Source organism: Suillus discolor, assembly GCF_016758755.1.
Source record: "Suillus discolor strain FC423 chromosome Unknown F5147scaffold_88, whole genome shotgun sequence".
NCBI classification, from domain to species: Eukaryota; Fungi; Basidiomycota; class Agaricomycetes; order Boletales; family Suillaceae; genus Suillus; species Suillus discolor.
The window spans coordinates 141,305-158,121 of record NW_024541335.1 but is presented as its reverse complement, the minus strand read 5'-3'; the positions used below and the strand labels follow the sequence as shown (position 1 = coordinate 158,121).

General features: G+C 48.1%; 4 protein-coding genes across 4 annotated transcripts; 2 read left to right on the top strand and 2 right to left on the bottom strand.

The window, feature by feature from the left end:
- Positions 1-615: 615 nt before the first annotated feature.
- Positions 616-3,669, bottom strand: F5147DRAFT_840584 (glycoside hydrolase family 5 protein). Its single transcript, XM_041444306.1, has 3 exons — positions 3,239-3,669; positions 3,086-3,185; positions 616-3,030 (listed from the first exon to the last, which is right to left on the bottom strand). Exons 1-3 carry the CDS (start codon positions 3,541-3,543, stop codon positions 763-765), a joined length of 2,673 nt encoding a protein of 890 aa, XP_041287001.1. The 5' UTR covers positions 3,544-3,669; the 3' UTR covers positions 616-762.
- A 134-nt stretch (positions 3,670-3,803) lies between these two features.
- Positions 3,804-5,125, top strand: F5147DRAFT_721908 (NAD(P)-binding protein; the record flags this gene model as incomplete). The annotated part of the gene is made up of 5 exons (XM_041438889.1): positions 3,804-4,161; positions 4,212-4,256; positions 4,316-4,729; positions 4,784-4,937; positions 4,990-5,125. The coding sequence occupies exons 1-5, from the start codon at positions 4,122-4,124 to the stop codon at positions 5,120-5,122; spliced, it is 786 nt and encodes a 261-aa protein (XP_041287000.1). The 5' UTR covers positions 3,804-4,121.
- A 1,261-nt stretch (positions 5,126-6,386) lies between these two features.
- On the bottom strand, positions 6,387-7,386 carry F5147DRAFT_840582 (uncharacterized protein; the record flags this gene model as incomplete). The annotated part of the gene is made up of 4 exons (XM_041444305.1): positions 6,912-7,386; positions 6,728-6,862; positions 6,488-6,672; positions 6,387-6,431 (listed from the first exon to the last, which is right to left on the bottom strand). Exons 1-4 carry the CDS (start codon positions 7,348-7,350, stop codon positions 6,387-6,389), a joined length of 804 nt encoding a protein of 267 aa, XP_041286999.1. The 5' UTR covers positions 7,351-7,386.
- Positions 7,387-14,727: 7,341 nt separating this feature from the next.
- F5147DRAFT_721876 (P-loop containing nucleoside triphosphate hydrolase protein) lies at positions 14,728-16,022 on the top strand. The gene is given in 6 exon segments (XM_041438888.1): positions 14,728-14,761; positions 14,777-14,782; positions 14,794-14,890; positions 14,932-15,166; positions 15,216-15,672; positions 15,726-16,022. The coding sequence occupies 4 exon segments, from the start codon at positions 14,852-14,854 to the stop codon at positions 15,784-15,786; spliced, it is 792 nt and encodes a 263-aa protein (XP_041286998.1). The 5' UTR covers positions 14,728-14,761; positions 14,777-14,782; positions 14,794-14,851; the 3' UTR covers positions 15,787-16,022.
- Positions 16,023-16,817: the final 795 nt, after the last annotated feature.

The following is a 16,817-nucleotide window of genomic DNA, read 5'->3' as shown; positions in this document are numbered from 1 at the left end:
TATCGTGGCGTGAGTATGAGCAGGTCACTGTGCATCCATTGCTCACCTGTGCACCCTAGTCTCCGAAATCAGGCAAGATCTGCCAGTTACCAGTAGCACTCGATTGAGGATTGAGCCGGCAGCCCGAGAGACACGTCGCGACGGTGAGTCGTGTTTCTGTTTTCGCTTTGGTATTATCAGGGTTGATGGTACAATATCTAGTTCGGAGACAATCAGTAAAATTTGTATATATACAAGGACTCGCCTTCCGTTCATGGAGTTACGAAGGCGTAGGGCTATGCCATTCAATGTACTTACAGTAGGAAGTCAGGAAATGCAACGTTCGCACTTGGTTCGCAGTCTTGTTCTTCGTTCGCCTCTGATAATAAGCACAACGTCATTCTGACTCTCGATAACGCTGTACACAATTGACCGTAAGGATCTGTTCACAAGTCGAGCACGGTTCGAATTGCTCGAGTGTAATGGGACGAACTGTCTCGGAAGCGTCGTCAGTAGCAATAACCATGTCAGAAGGTCCTAATGCGATGACTTTGACAGTCATAATGCACTGATCTCCAGTGATGCTCTGTACAGTGCCCTGGACGACGACATTCTTGCCAGCAGGAGTTTTGCTGAAGCGTGGATAGCTTTTAGGATAGCATTTAGATACAGAAAAGCAAAGGCAACGTACTAGTCTGACTTCCAACATATTTATTCTACATACTACTATGTTTATACATAGGTGAACATGATAGTATAGTCGGTGTCCAATAGACCTCCAATTTACATGATCGAACATCCCTCACACCATCCCTCGCTCAGTAATCCCACCTGCTCCAACCATCCGGCGCACCCGTTTCTCGCTCTACTCTCACCGGTACACCCAAGTCCAAGTGCGGTGGCTTTGATGGCGCCCGGTGAACGGCGCACCTCTATCGTCAGCTCATTGTCCTCCTTCTCGTCCATTGGCGCGGTGTAAAACCAGAGAAGTTTCTGCTCCGATGCGAGAAGCTCCACTCGGCCCTCGGATGCAGTGACAGTGATGTCGTACCAGTCGTCCTTGAATACGACTGGCAACAGCGCCGCTTGAGAAGTCAAAGGAAGGGTGAGCGTGGATGATGTATATACGCGAGGTGTTGTCGTTCCTGATGTACTGCGGCTGCTCCCTTCTTGCTCGATATCCATGGAATCATCGACTTGGTCCCGGGCTTTAGAACCGAGTGCTTTACTCAAGCAAGCGTCTGAGGCGAAATGGACGAGAGGCAAGAAAATTTCAGTGGGTAAGGAGCTATCCTTGCACAATCCTTTCTTTCCTGGTACTAGGTCATCATCATCATCGTCAACAGGTATATCTTCTGCGTTGACCTTGATAGTAAGATGGAAGGTCGCTTTGGATATGTCGAACTGGATATTCGTAGCAGTACCAACCACTGCTATTGGCCACGGACGACAGAAAGCGCGTACGGCACGAGCACCGTTTGTAAGGAATGAAAGGAGGGAGGCGGGTTCGTACTGCACAGGCTCGACCTCTTCGACGCTAGAGGTGGCATAAGGCGAAGAATACGTTGGAAGAGTTGATATAGTCAAGGTTGACGCTTGTGCTGGCGCTAATGAACCCATTGAAAATTTGGAGGGTATCCGCAGGGCTGGGACCCTTTCCGCTTCTCCTGCACGTAGGTCATCGCTACACCATAAGCTGAGATCCTCCATATTCCACCCATCTCCCCACGGGTGCGAACTATCGGGGCAGTATGTCCATACTGTCCAGTTCAAGCAGTTCTCACCATCCGCCGCGTTTAAACTCGCATCAAGCGCACGCTCTTGCCGCGAGTAGTCGCCCTTGTACTTGCCACCATCAGTGTATCCATACGAGCGCTTAGCATCCATGTCGAAAGGTGTTCCAATCTCTCCAATGATAGTCGGGTATCGCGCTGGACCGGTGGGTGGAAGCGCACCTAGTTGCGTCGCGTCTGCCTTGAGATAGCCGAGTTGGGTTTGAAGGCTGCTCCGTATGGCGCGTTCACCTATGCGTAAAGCCTGTAACTGCGTTGAATATTTCCCCCGTATAAGACCAAGGGCATCCGCGTTGAACCAGTTCCAGTGGCGTGTCACGAGCGTCAGACCATCGTAATAATGCGTTGAATAGCATGCCCTACCCAGCAACAGCTCCTCAGGTATCGAAGGAGGCTGGGCAAACACGGGCGGCTGCACGAACGCGATGGCTTGTGGGTGGTGAGCTCTAATTGCTTTTAGGTAAAGAGTGTATTGGGGAAGGAAAAAGGCGCGCAGAAAATGGACGGGTTCTTGTGTGCCTGGAACATGTGCAAAATAGTTGGGCTGCAGAACGTATCCGCTCTCCACATCCCATACATTGTGCAAGGCCCATATGCATTTGCCGAGTGTCCAACCGGGGTCACGTCTCCAGCCCCAGCGCGGGTGAATGTTTCCTGGCTCTGTTGAGGGATCAGCCCATGCCTTGACACCGTTGGGGTCGATGGTGACACTGCCGTCACGCTTTGGACCCATGGAGCCGAAAGAATAGTTATCAAGCGTCTGGACCTGGCCCATACCGAGACGAAAGCTCTGCGCTGGGGACGGAACAGTGCCCTTCTTGAGCGTGGAACCCTGTTGCTGTGGATATACATTGAGGTCATCCCATGAAATGAGCCCTTCTGCTGGTTCGTTCATACTGTCCCAACCGATGACGACTTCGTCAAGAAGGTCACCAGCTGCTGCCACTCGCTGCGCCAACTTTGCAAAAGCGTTTGCGAAATGCGTCTGGAGGTATTCCTGAATGTTGACTCCATCAATGATGCATTTTGGCGCGAAGGTTGAGCCGCCGAAAAAGAGCGCGAACATGGTTTGCGAGACAAGTTTTCCGTAATTTGTTGACCATATCATAGCAGGCATTTCTGCGGGGTTGCGGGACGCGGGAGTGGGGTACTCGCAATGAATTATGGCTGCTTGGGTGGCGCTGAATGCACATGGATTAAAACCGCATGCAGCAAGTGTCCAATAGGGCGCTCCTGAACCGCCTGAAAACCGAGACCACTGAATGATGAATTAAGAAACAGAAACATAGCGATGTCTTTGTGAAGAAGCTCACGGTATCTTGGTGAGGATTCAAATAAACTTTGAACCCATGTGCTTTGCATTTCCGCAGTATCTCTATAGTATAATCCATAAAATCATGGTCATATTTCCCTCTAGTCGAACCACTGTCATCACAGGCTGGAGACTACGTTAATCAAGCACTCACGGTCCTTCATGTTCTAGGGCCTCCCAGGTTACGGGAAAGCGCAACATATTGAAACCCCAACCCCGCAGGCGGGCGAGGTGTTCGTCCGCCTCATCCAGCTTCAGCGGCCGGCCTATGAAGCTCTCGCTACCAATCTTAGCTTCTTCCCAGAATCCATCTAGGACTTGAGAAGGCTGGTTCACGGGTGCCTTAGAGGAGCCAGATAGGTTTACGCCACGTAATAGAAGGGTACGACCAGCGTTATCGACGAAGTTACCGTCGAGCGTATGGATGAATGAGGCGCTTGCAGATGGCACACGAGGCATAGTTGCGACGGCAGAAATTTTATTAATCCGAAATCCTTATTTTTCTAACAATTTCGCCGTCGTTTGAAGCGTAGTAGTTGTACTGGCGTGGTGAAGGACTGTGGAGAAGTGCCAGCTCCAATCATCGTACCACAAGAAACAAAAGGCACACAACAGGCACAATTAATATGAATTACCGCCGGTATTTCTACTTATGGTAACAGCTGCTCCGACGGGACGGCGTCGGAGGCACTTTCAAAGTTTGTACCACCTGCACCCTGGTCTTATCTCAGTCAAAATAGCTTGGAACCAAGCTCAACACAACCGAAACAGAATTATCAACAAGTAGGCGGCAAAACACGACGAACAGTTTGAGGTTCATGACAGGAGCTGCTTCCCTAGTAGACATGCGTGGCAGCGACACCGTATGGAACTGAAGAACACGCACGCGTCGACGGCGTGCTTGCAAATGCATGTTGCGACTTCTCGCTTGGCGTCAGTGACCCTTCGGCTTGGGAAATGCGAATTCGTGGGATTAACCACTGTAGAGATAACTCAACTTAGCCTGACCTCGTTTCCTCGATAACCAGAGTCGGACAATGGATTTGGGGCTGAAAAACGTTCATGTCCTTGTAACAGGTTCAGTCAATCCTTCGTCAGCTTGCTTGATTTCCTCATCCACGTCCCAGGCGCAAGCGGAGGCATTGGTCTTGAGACCGTCAAACTCTACCTGTGTAATTCCATCGCCTTTGTGCCTTCAGAGATAAGACTGATATTCATCTTTTCTTTCCAGCCCTTGGTGCAAACGTGACTGCACATTACAACTCTAACTCCAAACCCATCCAGAGTCTCCAAGTCAACTTCCCTGCACTCCAATGCGTACGGGCAGACCTCTCCTCTGAGTCTGCCGTGAAGAGTATGTTCGATGCCCTCTCAGTGACGCTGTTCGGCCCTGTGGCAGTCATCGTGGTCAACCATGGCATATGGCCGCCCCAGGACGTACCTATCGTCGATATGACCATCGAACAATGGGACCACACGATTAGTGCAAACCTCACCTCAAGCTTCCTGGTCTGCCGTGAGTTCTTGCGCCACTTGCGTACAGTAACAGAAAGCGTGAAAGATAGGGCTGCAATTGTGCTCACCGGGAGCACATCAGGCAAATATGGCGAAGCGAATCACGGCGATTATGCTGTCAGCAAGAGTGGTGAGTTTTATGCTTGTCGTGAAAAAGCTATGTGCTGAGCACGAGTATTGGCAGCGATGATGTATGGCTTGACGACGACACTCAAAAGTGAGATCGTGAAGATCGCACCCAGGGGCCGTGTGAATTGTATTGCACCTGGATGGGTTCCGACGCCGATGGTACAAGAGGCCCTGAATGATCCGGCCGTCAGCGGACCTGCATTAGCCGCGTGAGTCATGGTCATTCTGTTCACCTACTTAGTGGCTTATCTTCTATATCAGCACTCCGTTGAAAAAATTTGGGACACCTCTGGACGTTGCAAACCAAATAGTGGTAGTATCATCATCGATGGTCTCGGGACATGTAACAGGGCAAGTGATCTTTGTAGAAGGCGGTTGTGTAGGGGACATTTGAACAACTAATATGGCTGTGGTTCGTACCAATACAGCATGATGAAAGCAAGTAGGAAGCAGACACGTGAGGTATATGTTGTGAGCTCTGCAGTACGAAGATCGTGTGAGGCAGAAGGTTCAAGTTACCAGACAAAGGGTTGAAGGAGGGCCGAAGACCAGGATAGCCGCGTTCGCACCTTCTCATACCACCTAGACTCGGAAGCCAGGCTCAGCGTTCCGAAACGAGTCTTTGCACAAGTATAAGCTGGGTTTATGTAAAATAAGCTTGACACTAAGACATCCGATCGACGCAGTCCATGATCGAGCTAAAATTCAATGAAATCAAGATTGCGATCGACAAAATAATATTGCAGCACGTATGGGGATTTCACACGCTTGTATCCCTGTCCGGCCGAAACGTATGTTTTTTTTCTAGATAAAGTTGTTTTCAACACACGTACCACTCAATTCCACTGGTTTCAATGAATCTGTGCGAAGTAATTCGTGAGCAAAAATTAGTACGGAGAACTCATATTAGGCACCCAAACGATAATCGATAAATATTGGAGGCCGACGTCGACGCGCACTGCGACTGAGTACTGTTTATCTTGTCAGCGCAGCCATATTTCTCCTTCGAACTCTGCATCAATTTCCATATTCTCGCTGAGATCTGAGAGCTGACCTGGAAAAACGGATCATCAAATACAACATACCTACCGTTAACGTTGATCCCTCCCCCTTACTCCCGCGGCCGAGGCGCTAACCATCTACCCTGCAATACCCACACGCTGTTCGGTGGTCTTCCCGCGCGCGCATTCCACTATCCAAAGTTTGCTTGCAGCACGACAACATTTAACGAAAAAAATGCATTGCCGCACACGTTCTTCGTTTCAAATGAAAATGGACGAAGACAAAAACCTGATCGGTTGCCAAACGGGCCCTAAGTACTAACTCCGCATCAATTCATCCCAGTAAGAATGGGAAGAATAGAGCATGCCTTTCCATCGCATCCGGCTCGTGTCTAAGTTCATTTTTTATTGCAGCACTCTCTTGAAAACACTTGACATCACAAACAACGGTGCGCATCGCCTTCCTTGTTTCTTTCGTGATATTCATATCTATCTCTAGGGCTTTCTCTGCCAATATTGATGGCTCAATCTTCCTCGAAGTAGCGAATGAAGTCAAGGGTATACTTTCGTCCACCAATGTGGCCTTGTAGCAAGTGATCACCACCAGATCGCATCTTGTTCATAAGGAATCACTTCATCAAATATCTAACGACTTTGTTATACAAGATTACAATCTAGGATGTTCCACATCCGCTCCGAAGTCTATGCTCATTCATCAGATTCGGACGCTTAAACCCCCGTCCGCAGCCTGGACAAACAGCCTTAATCTTCCCTTCGTGCACCTCGTTGATGTGACGAGTCAGGTTATCCTTGTTGACCAGTGTCGAACACCCGTCCCTGGTGCACTTTACTTTGTCTTTTGCTTGGCTAGCCTGCACAACAGGGGCAAACAGTCGCGCAGCGGGTTTATAGACGGAGTCGGAGGTGCCACGGGGCGATGAATCTAGAAATACATTGTGAGTGTTTCAAGGAAAACCTGCGAATGATAGCAAATTTACCAAGGCGAGCATCCGCACTCTCTAATGACGATTTCGCGACACGCGGGTCACCGAATGTCGGAAAGCCTTCAGAGTACATGCTGTGCTGAGGCGTTACATAGTCGGCAAAATTGCGGGTGCCGTGGGGCAATAGGCCTATACGCGGTAAGCATTCAAAAGAAAGATTGCGTATACAGCAGCTTACCTTCTGGAGAACCTGTACCCTCTGACAGCGATCCTGTGACCCCAAACGATGTTCCATTGAATACAGGCTGTGGCACGAAGCCGCGGTTATGCGAAGATGCAAACGGTGGAATAGCATTGAAGTCATTGAGGCTAGCTTGGGAGTCGATAATGGTAACACATCCGCCCGAATTCTCCATCGTGACATCTGACTGGTCATTTTCAAGGATATTCTTAAAGAGGCTGCGGATCTCCTGAATCTCCTGGATTTCCTCGTGCACACGACGCTCTAACTTGTCTAGGCGGTCGAGGCACTGGAGACATGACTGCCGGACTAGTCTCGTTGAATGTTGGTCAGCGGCCTGCCCTGGCCATGAGGACGATGGGTTTTGTAGTGTTGATCTGGATGAGTCCATGGTGCGCTCGTGTCTTTTTCTACGGTGCACACGTAAGCTGTCCATCTGCAGACTCTCAGCGACAAGTGAAGTGCTGCGAATGCGAGAGAATATTTCGAGAGTTGGGAAATTGAAAACATCACCCCGAGGCTTTTATCATGTGCTACATGCCCGTGGCGCGTCTGGCGGGCGTAGTCTAGACTACCTTTATCCAGTGAGTAATTTCCTTGCAACCTGCTACCTCGTGTTGAATGGATTCGTCGGCAAGCCTTCCCGGAAATGAAAATGGAAAATGGAATTCATGGCCTGCGATTCGAGTCTTATCAACTTGACTGCTATCTATCATAGATTCGGATCACTCAACAGTCATGCGTGGCCTGTTTTCTTCCAGGTGACGGTCAACACGATATGGATGAATTTCCATACATCCCCGAAACAATAGTGTGCTATGTAACTGGACGACTCCCATTAGAAGTCGGCGTGACTTGTTGGTCGTCGGGATATATCTAGCTACTGTGGTAGTTCTATTCGGACGGTCTCCACTGCGGTGACTTCCTCCAGATCTTCTTAACCAAGACCTACATTGCGACAAGAAAGGATCATTTAGGTTGGTAAACTCATACTTCATGATGTTAACCTGTTCTGGCAGATATGGCAGCGATACGACAGGATCCCGCTTTTCATCAATACTGATTGATATTGCCATTCCGAATCGGCTTCCAAACATAGCCATGCTAGTCCATATGTTCTCTTCCATGAAATCCGCTATAAAGAGCTAATTACCGCCTGCCTTTATTCAACGACGTGACATACCATCAGTGCAATTCACACCGGCACCTTACCTGTTGGTTTACTGTATGGTCATTACCTCAACGCCACCTCGCCATAAAATTTACTTCTCCCTGGGACTTTAATTGACTTCGCTGAGCGCGTCACATCGTGATGCACAGCCAATCTGCTTTGTAACACGTACTTCGATTATTATCCTCGCCTGATACTTCCCTCGTCATGCGTGCCATTTATCGCGGAGTTTTTCTGGGTCTTGGTTCCATTTTCACTGCCGCAGGGGTTATACTGTCGTGGGCAAAAATAACGCAGGATTTGAAATAGAATTTCACACATCACGAAGGTGTACTAATGCCGCAATCCCCCCTACGGATTATTCTAACGTGAATAAACTCACCGCATCTGCATTTAAATGTGTTCCGGTGTTATTCTGTGAAAGGAGGAACTGGTACGGGGGCAACAACAGCAGGAGTATCAATCGTCAATATTGTTGCATCAATCGTTGATCGATCATCTTTATGAGATACGGACGGGAAGCATCATACATCCAAAATAATATACGTCATCTCGAGTGCTTGATTCGTCGGGAACTTGAAAAAGCTCTGGTCCGATCTATCTCACCACCACTCCAATGGAAGAAGAGAAGTAAGACTCGCTAGAAAACTCCAATGGTAGAGCTGTCATCCCGAAGTCAGCTGGCACACGTACTCGTCCGGCATCGTGAATACGTAAAGGCATCCGACCGGAACGAGGAATTAGTGTCGCCTAATAGGATCATTGAAGTGATCTATACCCCAGAAAGACTTCCGTGGATAACGCCATGGTCATGCACCGTCACAAAAGCTTGGATTGGCGCAAGAAATAATGGAAAAGTCAATGTGTACGATAAAGAACTGCGGAAATGACTTTCAAGAGCTGCATAATTCAGATACCCATGCCTGCATATGGCGTCATCCGCGGAAGGTATGGATGATATGGATGATCGATCACACGGACAGGCGAATGCACCGGTACACGCCTTTTACATGTACATGTAGCATAGGGTCGTCAGTAGTCAATTGGGCTTTTCTAGTCACTTTTTACTCAACCTAGCTAGATCGATGTAACCATGATGACGGTTCCTGCTGATTAGTGCATACTTGATTCCAATTCCAATTTTGGTAAGACACAACGACAATACTGTGTGGTGTTTAATCACATGCGAAGACCGTAAGCTACACGTGGGTTAACACATAGCATCTCTATAGTGATATATCAAATCTTGGACATGATGCATGAGCAATGAGATCTGAGAGGTCGTTGTGATAACTCAACCCGACATTGATCGATAAAGTTACAGTGACAATCTTCAATGGCAGGGATATCTGGACGCTTAGGCTTGACACCCCTAAGGATGGCCACAACCATGCGGTGATCACTGCGAATGTTACAGTATAGCTGCCGGCCCGATAAAACCTGACACGAGAGCGCTGCGGCAATAGACCCAAATGAACTTGAAATATTAGTTTTGGTGAGCTATGTAGGCACTGATTTTCGGTACCCGGAACCTCGAAAAGTTTGGGACCAGCCAATCGTACGTTACTCCCGAATCCCGATCTAAGAGGTCCTGGTTAGGTCGGAGCATGTGAGCCTGTGGTTCACTACAAGGGCTCATTCGTTAAGAAGTACGTTGCAGGAACGAAGACGTGAGAAGCGTCACATATCTGCACACCGCGCAGTTGCTTACACCTGTGAGATCTGCATGAGCTACTTTGTTGCAGTGGACCGTCTATGCGCCATTTTATCTTAGTGCAATGCAAAAATGATATGACACGACTTACGATATTGGAGACCAGCAGCTACACCAGCAAGGTGTTACGACGCCCGTGAGTTGTGGTGCCGCTATACCATTGGGGAAGACTTACCAGACTGAATTTGTGGGCCTGTCATGGTTTTCATCATGACATGTGCTCAAGGATCATTGGGCATTCGTGGATATACGATAGCTGGTACTGGACCGAACCCGTAGGCAATCCCGCACAAGGGAAGAATGTTATTATGGCGCACTGGTCTCCACTTGCGGAAGTCGACCATCAACGTTCAACCTCTGCAAATATTTTCGTATCATTATAGCGGGTGTTCTACATCATATAGGCCCACCTTGCTGATGATATCCTCAAATTGGTCGTCCTCGGTTTCGATCCTCACACATTCAACCGCCACCTTGAGATTTATTATCAGATGTAAATTTGATACGAAACTGATAGCAACCTCCGTAGTTTTGTCTTTTTCTAAGAATCTGCACTTCCATGCGTCAGCGAAACTGTCCTGGGCAATAGCATAAGTCAATTCCTTGACAACCTTCATGGTAAGGTCGACCAGGCGTCTAAATTGGTTGAAAAAATTGCCATGCGCGTCAGTCTCATTCAAGTTGGAACTCTGCAAAAAAAACTGCGTCTACTCACTGACGTCTACATCCAGGTACGTCGAGCTCGACGTTTCTGGTTCCGGTTGGACTTTCCACCATTTATGGGCAACACACTAAAGATCCAGGTGGGAAGGGAAAGTATTTGTCGGACTGGCAGCGTAATGAGGTCGGATCTTCTAGGCCCAGGGCAGTTTGGACAACCAGAAGAACGAGAATATTCGCAAGATCCCTGCCCTTGTGTTGACGTTCAAGAGCTGGCTGTAGACTAGCACCAAGGCGCTGGCATTCATGAGAGTTTACCACAACCACAGGAATATGCCGTTGTACCAACATAAGGTTAGTCCGAAATTCTGAATGACGTTGATCAAAATTTCTAGGGTTTCCTTCTTTTTGGTCGTCCAACCTAATAGTACGACCGTGTCATCTGCAGCTCTGCGATTGATCAGCACTTCATGCGAAGACGGCTTTGATGGCATTGACGGATCAGCTAGATTCTCTTTCCGTCCTTCTTGTTCAGCTCTTGCTTCAGTCAGTGGTCCCATTACAGCCCGTCTAGCAGGTGAGCACCACCCTGCTCGAGCAACCGTCGAAGTGCACGTCCGCCCGCTCTCATCAGTGCCAGGAACTGCAGATCTCGATATGAGATATCGTAGAATGCTCGTGTCTTCTCGCACAACATCCTCGCACTTTCATTCGGGTCATCGTTTAAACCCTAACGAATCCGATCTCCAGTTATTCCCTTCTTGGAGCCGTCCAGCATTGCTGGATAACGCTCCATCGAGTATCATTAATGCAGGAGGTGTCTGAGTGCAATGGCTTGATGCCTGTAGATATCGTAAAGAATATCTGTGTGTCACACCGGAAGTAATGACAAGGAGCTTTATCAGAAAGGACCCAGGGCAATGCTGAGGACACAATCATTGAGACGTAAAAATACGCACTTGAAGCATGATACCTCCAAAGGGGTATACGTCGCTACCTTGGGTACTAGGGAAGCCCACAAAATTACTTGATTCGTTGGAAACTCGGAAAAGCTCCGTCCGATTTGAAAGAAGAAGACAAATAAGACTCGCTAGAAAACTCCGGTAGTAGAACTTCCGTCTCGAAGTCAGCCACACATGCCAGTGCTCGTCCGAGATCGTTAATAAAGATATTCGACTAAACCGAGATGGGATCGAGTGAGTGATCCATACCCGGAAAGATAACGCTATGGTCATGCAGGGTCGTAAAAACCTTAAATGGCGCAAGAAAAGTCAACGCGTACGGTAAACGCGGAAATAAATTCCAAGAGCTCTATAGTCCCGTGAAGCAGGGTCAGCAATCGTAACAAGTGTAGTAATGGCCGCTCACCGGTGCTCATCATCGCCTTTCGGGTTGAGGCAGTGATTTGATGGTGGTTTTGCTCCAAGCAACGTGTCATGGTGCCACTCTCGACCCACATATGGGGATACCAAGGCCGGTAATGGGATAAATCTAAGTGGCATCCCAACAATTGGCACAACGTTATCGTGATCCAACTCCAGCATCCAGTCTCTGTATGTCACATTCAGTACACCAGCAGAGAGTCCAACCCCGAAGGACTTGCCTTGTCCTTCCCTTCGCCCTTTAAATTACTTCCGTGTATGCGAACAGATTGAACTGCCAAGGGTGTACGAAGTCTGAGGGGGAATTTAGCTTATTATGCGAAGACAGGGCGATTACGAATTTTAGCACTAGTGCGTCACTCCTATTCTTAGTAGCATGCCATGGGGATGGAATCATTAGTGACCGGTCAGATCCTCGGATGAAAGATGCATTGATCATCTGGAGTGTTAAAACGCCGCTAAAAGCATAGCCCACCGTATCTCACGTTTGCAGTGCATGTATACCAACGACACCTTGTATAGGCCACAGAAATGATCTTAGCTTCCATTGCTCGCTATGGTTCTGAGGCGGTCACTAGTGGTAGAACATGGTATCGGTGTAGTAGATGCTGAATGTCCTACCGCAATACAGAGAAAAAATTCGGCGAAGTCACCCCGCCGACACCCAAAGACTAGTAAATTACAGTCTTCTGCACATGTTTAGCAACCCTCGCTCGAACTCCTACGCAAGTTTACACACCTCGTATCAGCGCCACATCTCGTGCCTTCGCGCATGCACAACCCTAAAACAGCTGCCAGACCAGCTCTCGCAGCTTCGCATCCTGCCTTTGGGACCTGTAAGCCAATGAACAAATGTTATATACAATAATCGACTTGGCACTAAACCACATGTACTGTTGACATTAGGTCAGCTTACAACGACAACAAACGAGAGAGAAAAAAATAGTATACATCGGTGGATGCTTGATTGGGTCACGGTGCGTGTATTGCGTTTGATGGAGCTAATAGAGACTGCAGCTGTGAAAAGCGATTGTAAGAACGTTGTACATACAGCGCGGATCTCATGAGTGGGAGAAAACAGGGTCTCAAGAGATAGAATAGGTCTAACGCTACAAACTGGATCACAATCCTTACCTGATCCAGTACCACTGCCGAGGGCAAATTTCCAGATCCATCGCTTGTATGGTGTTCGGAATCCTGATGAGGAGCAGCTTGACTTTGCGAGATGGAAGTTCATTGAGAGAGGTATGACACGTTTTATTGGTAACACGGACACCTGGAACTAAGTTCGGTGTGAACGTAGTTAGCGATTATTTTATGATAGAGCGACATACCTTCAAGTTCACGTCTGAATCGCTCTTCATGACTTGCTTAATGCAAGTGAGAGGGAGTGGAGTAATATGGTGTCTCTTGCTCTGCTGCATCTACTTGCCGCTGCAAAAATGACCGAAGGAAATCATTGAGGGGCTCCCCGGACTGCACGTATGGTGGTGGGCGATATTAAAGAGTAGGTGGGAAGATCTGAGGGTATTAGTAACCTTAACCCTAGACTAAGGGCAACCGGGCTCAACGTCGACAAGCGCTCAACGTTCCAACGCCCATCCAACCAGCTTATTTTCCACTTGCCACTTTGTCACATTGGACGCGCTGACTCAGTTCAATATGCACGGTAAGTAGAAATGACTCTTTGTTACAGGAAACTATACGTGCTGTGACTATGCAGCAGACTCAGTCAAGCTCGGTTGAGTCACAGCTTTAGTATCTGCAAGGCTGTGTCTACATATACATAAAGCGATGCCCTCCCTTCAGTCTCAATCCCATGGAAAGTGTTTTGGGAATTCAAGTGGATAGGTCCGTTAATATCCCCCTCGTTTATTTGCATGTCATGAGTAACTATCGTAGTTCGGTTGACTTGGAGTTGAAGTCACACAACATAGAATGAACAGCTGTCTTCCGTGACGACACTGTGCCTAGGGGAGGCAAGAGACGTTGCAAGTTCATATCGAAGTAGCGAGCTGTGGTGAATAACTCTAGATGCAAGGTTTTGATGGAAGGTTAGGGTTTATTGCTTGCACGTTTCCAGACCCTTGATCCGTGGACAAATATATTTTTGGCCATCAATCACAGGCAACTACTTCACTATATCCCGCAAACTCCTATCATTGGCAGTCTGTCGATTGCTTTTGATGCATGTGGTGGATTAGCTCTGCGTTAAATATGGCTCAATTGCAGCGTGGTGAGTCGCCTAGCGCTCGTCTGTATCCCCATGAAGGAAAATGATTTATGTACACCAACCTTTCTTACTGTGTCTTTCCCCATGCGGCGCAGTAGTAATAGAGCATGATTTCGTGGTGTTGGTCCATTCTTTGTTTTCAATTCCCAAGAGGGCTGGCTGGATCAGATCCATGCACTGGTAGTAAAGATCTGAACGCGGACCATGATGATGTTCCAAACGATGCTGTCAATGGGTTGTCATTTCGTGCTTGTTGTCAAAAATTATTAAATATTGGGATATCAGATATATCAATGTGAACGTTGGAATTTGGAGGCCGATTAGTACAAACATGAATACACAGCTAGACGTCCTCCGTTTCTTCCATTGGATCCGCAATTAACCGGCTGACTTTACCCGATGAGCTTCCTTATAGCAGCACTACCCGCAACAATAGTCAGTTCCTTGCCGCTTGAATCACCTTCCTGGGCGTTCCGCCTCGTCGTGCAGAGTAAATGAATCGACTTCAAGTAGCCCGAACAGAACGTCCCGGACTCCCGTGTTAATAATCGTAAATTTCGCTCTCCGCCACGGTGACTACAACATGGACTGAACTACTAGTAGTCGGGTCCTGCGGCGTTTTTGCCTTGAGACATCCACATTGGTCATGATGCCTATATCATTTCATTCATTTGCAGGAGACTTAAAGGCATCGGATTAGAGAAGGAACTTGAACACAGCGAAGGCGCAAGTCAAGACATACATTTTGCTTTTTTCTTGTCTCAAGTCAGCATTGTAATGTCGAGTTCTGCTCGCCCACAACCGCCTAGTGTGAGTGTTGTTCAACTCTTGCTTAGCTGGGATTAACTTGAAATCAGTCCAACCATACTGAGATCGAAGAACCTCCACACCACATAGACACGCTCGGCATTGTCGTTTGTGGAGAAAGCGGATCTGGCAAAAGTTCATTGATCAATTTGATCGCTGGGACGAATGTTGCGAAGACATCTCCCGATGCTGTGGGATGTACGACTGGAACAAATGTATACGACTCGGACAAATTGACAAGTCGCCAGGCCGGGACGTTGAAGGTAAAGCTTATCGATACAGCTGGTCGGTCCAGTTCACCCCTCTTCGTGGCTATTACTGAACTGAATTGCAGGTCTGGATGAGGGCATGGAAGGGACGGTCTCAGACAAGGAAGCTCGAAAAACATTGAAGACGCTTCTTCGAACTCAGACGGAGCAAGGCAACGTCCATCTCATCATGTACTGTGTGCGGGGTGGGAAGAAGATTCAGACACTCCGCCGGAACTACGAGTTAATCCGCTCCCAAGTCAAGAGCAAAGTTCCAATTGTCCTTGTCGTCACATGTTTGGAATTTTATCGACCAGAGATGGAAGACTGGTGGAAGGTCAATGAAAAAACCATCTCAGACCTCAGGATGATCTTTGCTGGCCACGCTTGCATCACTACGATGGAAACGGAAGAGCTTATGTTTGTGGAACGCCGCAACCAGTCATACGACGCTGTCTGCAACCTCATCAAGCAGTGTTGCCCATCAAATAACACAGCCGTTCACACTGGATCGTTACAAGACACTATTCGTGGGGTCCCAATGTACGTTATATTCCATACTTTGTATATTGTATTTTCCTCACATTGGTAAGTAGGGCCCAGCGTGACAGTGGAGGGTGGTACAGGCGGGTATTAGCTACCATTTGCTTGGCTTAGTCGGTAGGGCCTTCGGCACTACCATCATCATCCCCGACCAGGCCGACGGTGATGATAAGGAGTCTTTTTCGGAGTCTGCGTCTGTGAATAAAGCGTAGTGGTTGTACTGGCGTAGTGAAGGACTGCGGAGAAGTGCCAGCTCCAACCATCGTACAAAGGACAATAGGCACAATTAATATGAATTACCGCCGGTATTGTTACTTATGGTAACAGCTGCTCCGACGGCGTCGGAGGCACTTTGAAAGTTTGTATTTACCATTGGAACAAAGTTCAACATAACCGAAACAGAATTATCAGCTGCAGCAAGTAGGTGGCAAAACACGACAAACAGCCCGAAGTTCATAACAGGAGTTGCTTCCCTAAACATGCGTGGCAGCGATACCGTATGGAACTGAAGAACACCCACGCGTCGACGGTGCTTGTGAACGCATACTGCGGCTTCTCGCTTGGCGTCAGTGACCCGTCTGGCGCGAATTCGTGGGATTACAAACCATTGTAGAAATAACTCAACTGAGCCTGTCCTCGTGTCCTCGATCATCAGGGTCGGACAATGGATTTAGGGCTGAAAAACATTCGTGTCCTATTGTATTGCACGTGGATGGGTTTCGACACCGATGCGTACAATCAGAAGCACTGAATGATCCGGCTGTCAGCGGACCTTTATTGGCCGCGTAAAGTCACAGCCGTTTTCTTCACGTATCTACTTAGCGTGGCTTACTATTTCGTACGACAGCACTCCGTTGAAAAAATTTGGGACACCTCTGGACGTTGCGAACTAAATAGTGGTAGCCTGAGTGTCTTCATCGGTAGTCTCGGGACACGTAACTGAGCAAGTGTGTAAGCATCTGACCATGTTACACAAGTGATCTTCGTAGAAGGCGACTGTGTAGGGGACATTCGAGCAACTACTATGAATGAGCAACGACTAGTCAGTGAGGTGCGCTCGCACCTTTCCCATGCCACCAGTAGGCCGAGCTCAGCATTCCGAACCGAGTCAAATTACACAAGTAAGCTTGCATCACGCAAGATGA

Excerpts from the sequence above, each read along its gene's own strand:
- F5147DRAFT_840584 (XM_041444306.1), bottom strand. The coding sequence starts at position 3,543 with ATGCCTCGTGTGCCATCTGCAAGCGCCTCATTCATCCATACGCTCGAC. Across the intron at positions 3,186-3,238 it reads GCCCTAGAACATGAAGGACC|AGGGAAATATGACCATGATT; the intron begins GTGAGTGCTTGA and ends TGGTTCGACTAG. Across the intron at positions 3,031-3,085 it reads TGAATCCTCACCAAGATACC|TGGTCTCGGTTTTCAGGCGG; the intron begins GTGAGCTTCTTC and ends TTCATCATTCAG.
- F5147DRAFT_721876 (XM_041438888.1), top strand. The coding sequence starts at position 14,852 with ATGTCGAGTTCTGCTCGCCCACAACCGCCTAGTGTGAGT. Across the intron at positions 15,167-15,215 it reads AAAGCTTATCGATACAGCTG|GTCTGGATGAGGGCATGGAA; the intron begins GTCGGTCCAGTT and ends ACTGAATTGCAG. Across the intron at positions 15,673-15,725 it reads ACTATTCGTGGGGTCCCAAT|GGCCCAGCGTGACAGTGGAG; the intron begins GTACGTTATATT and ends ATTGGTAAGTAG.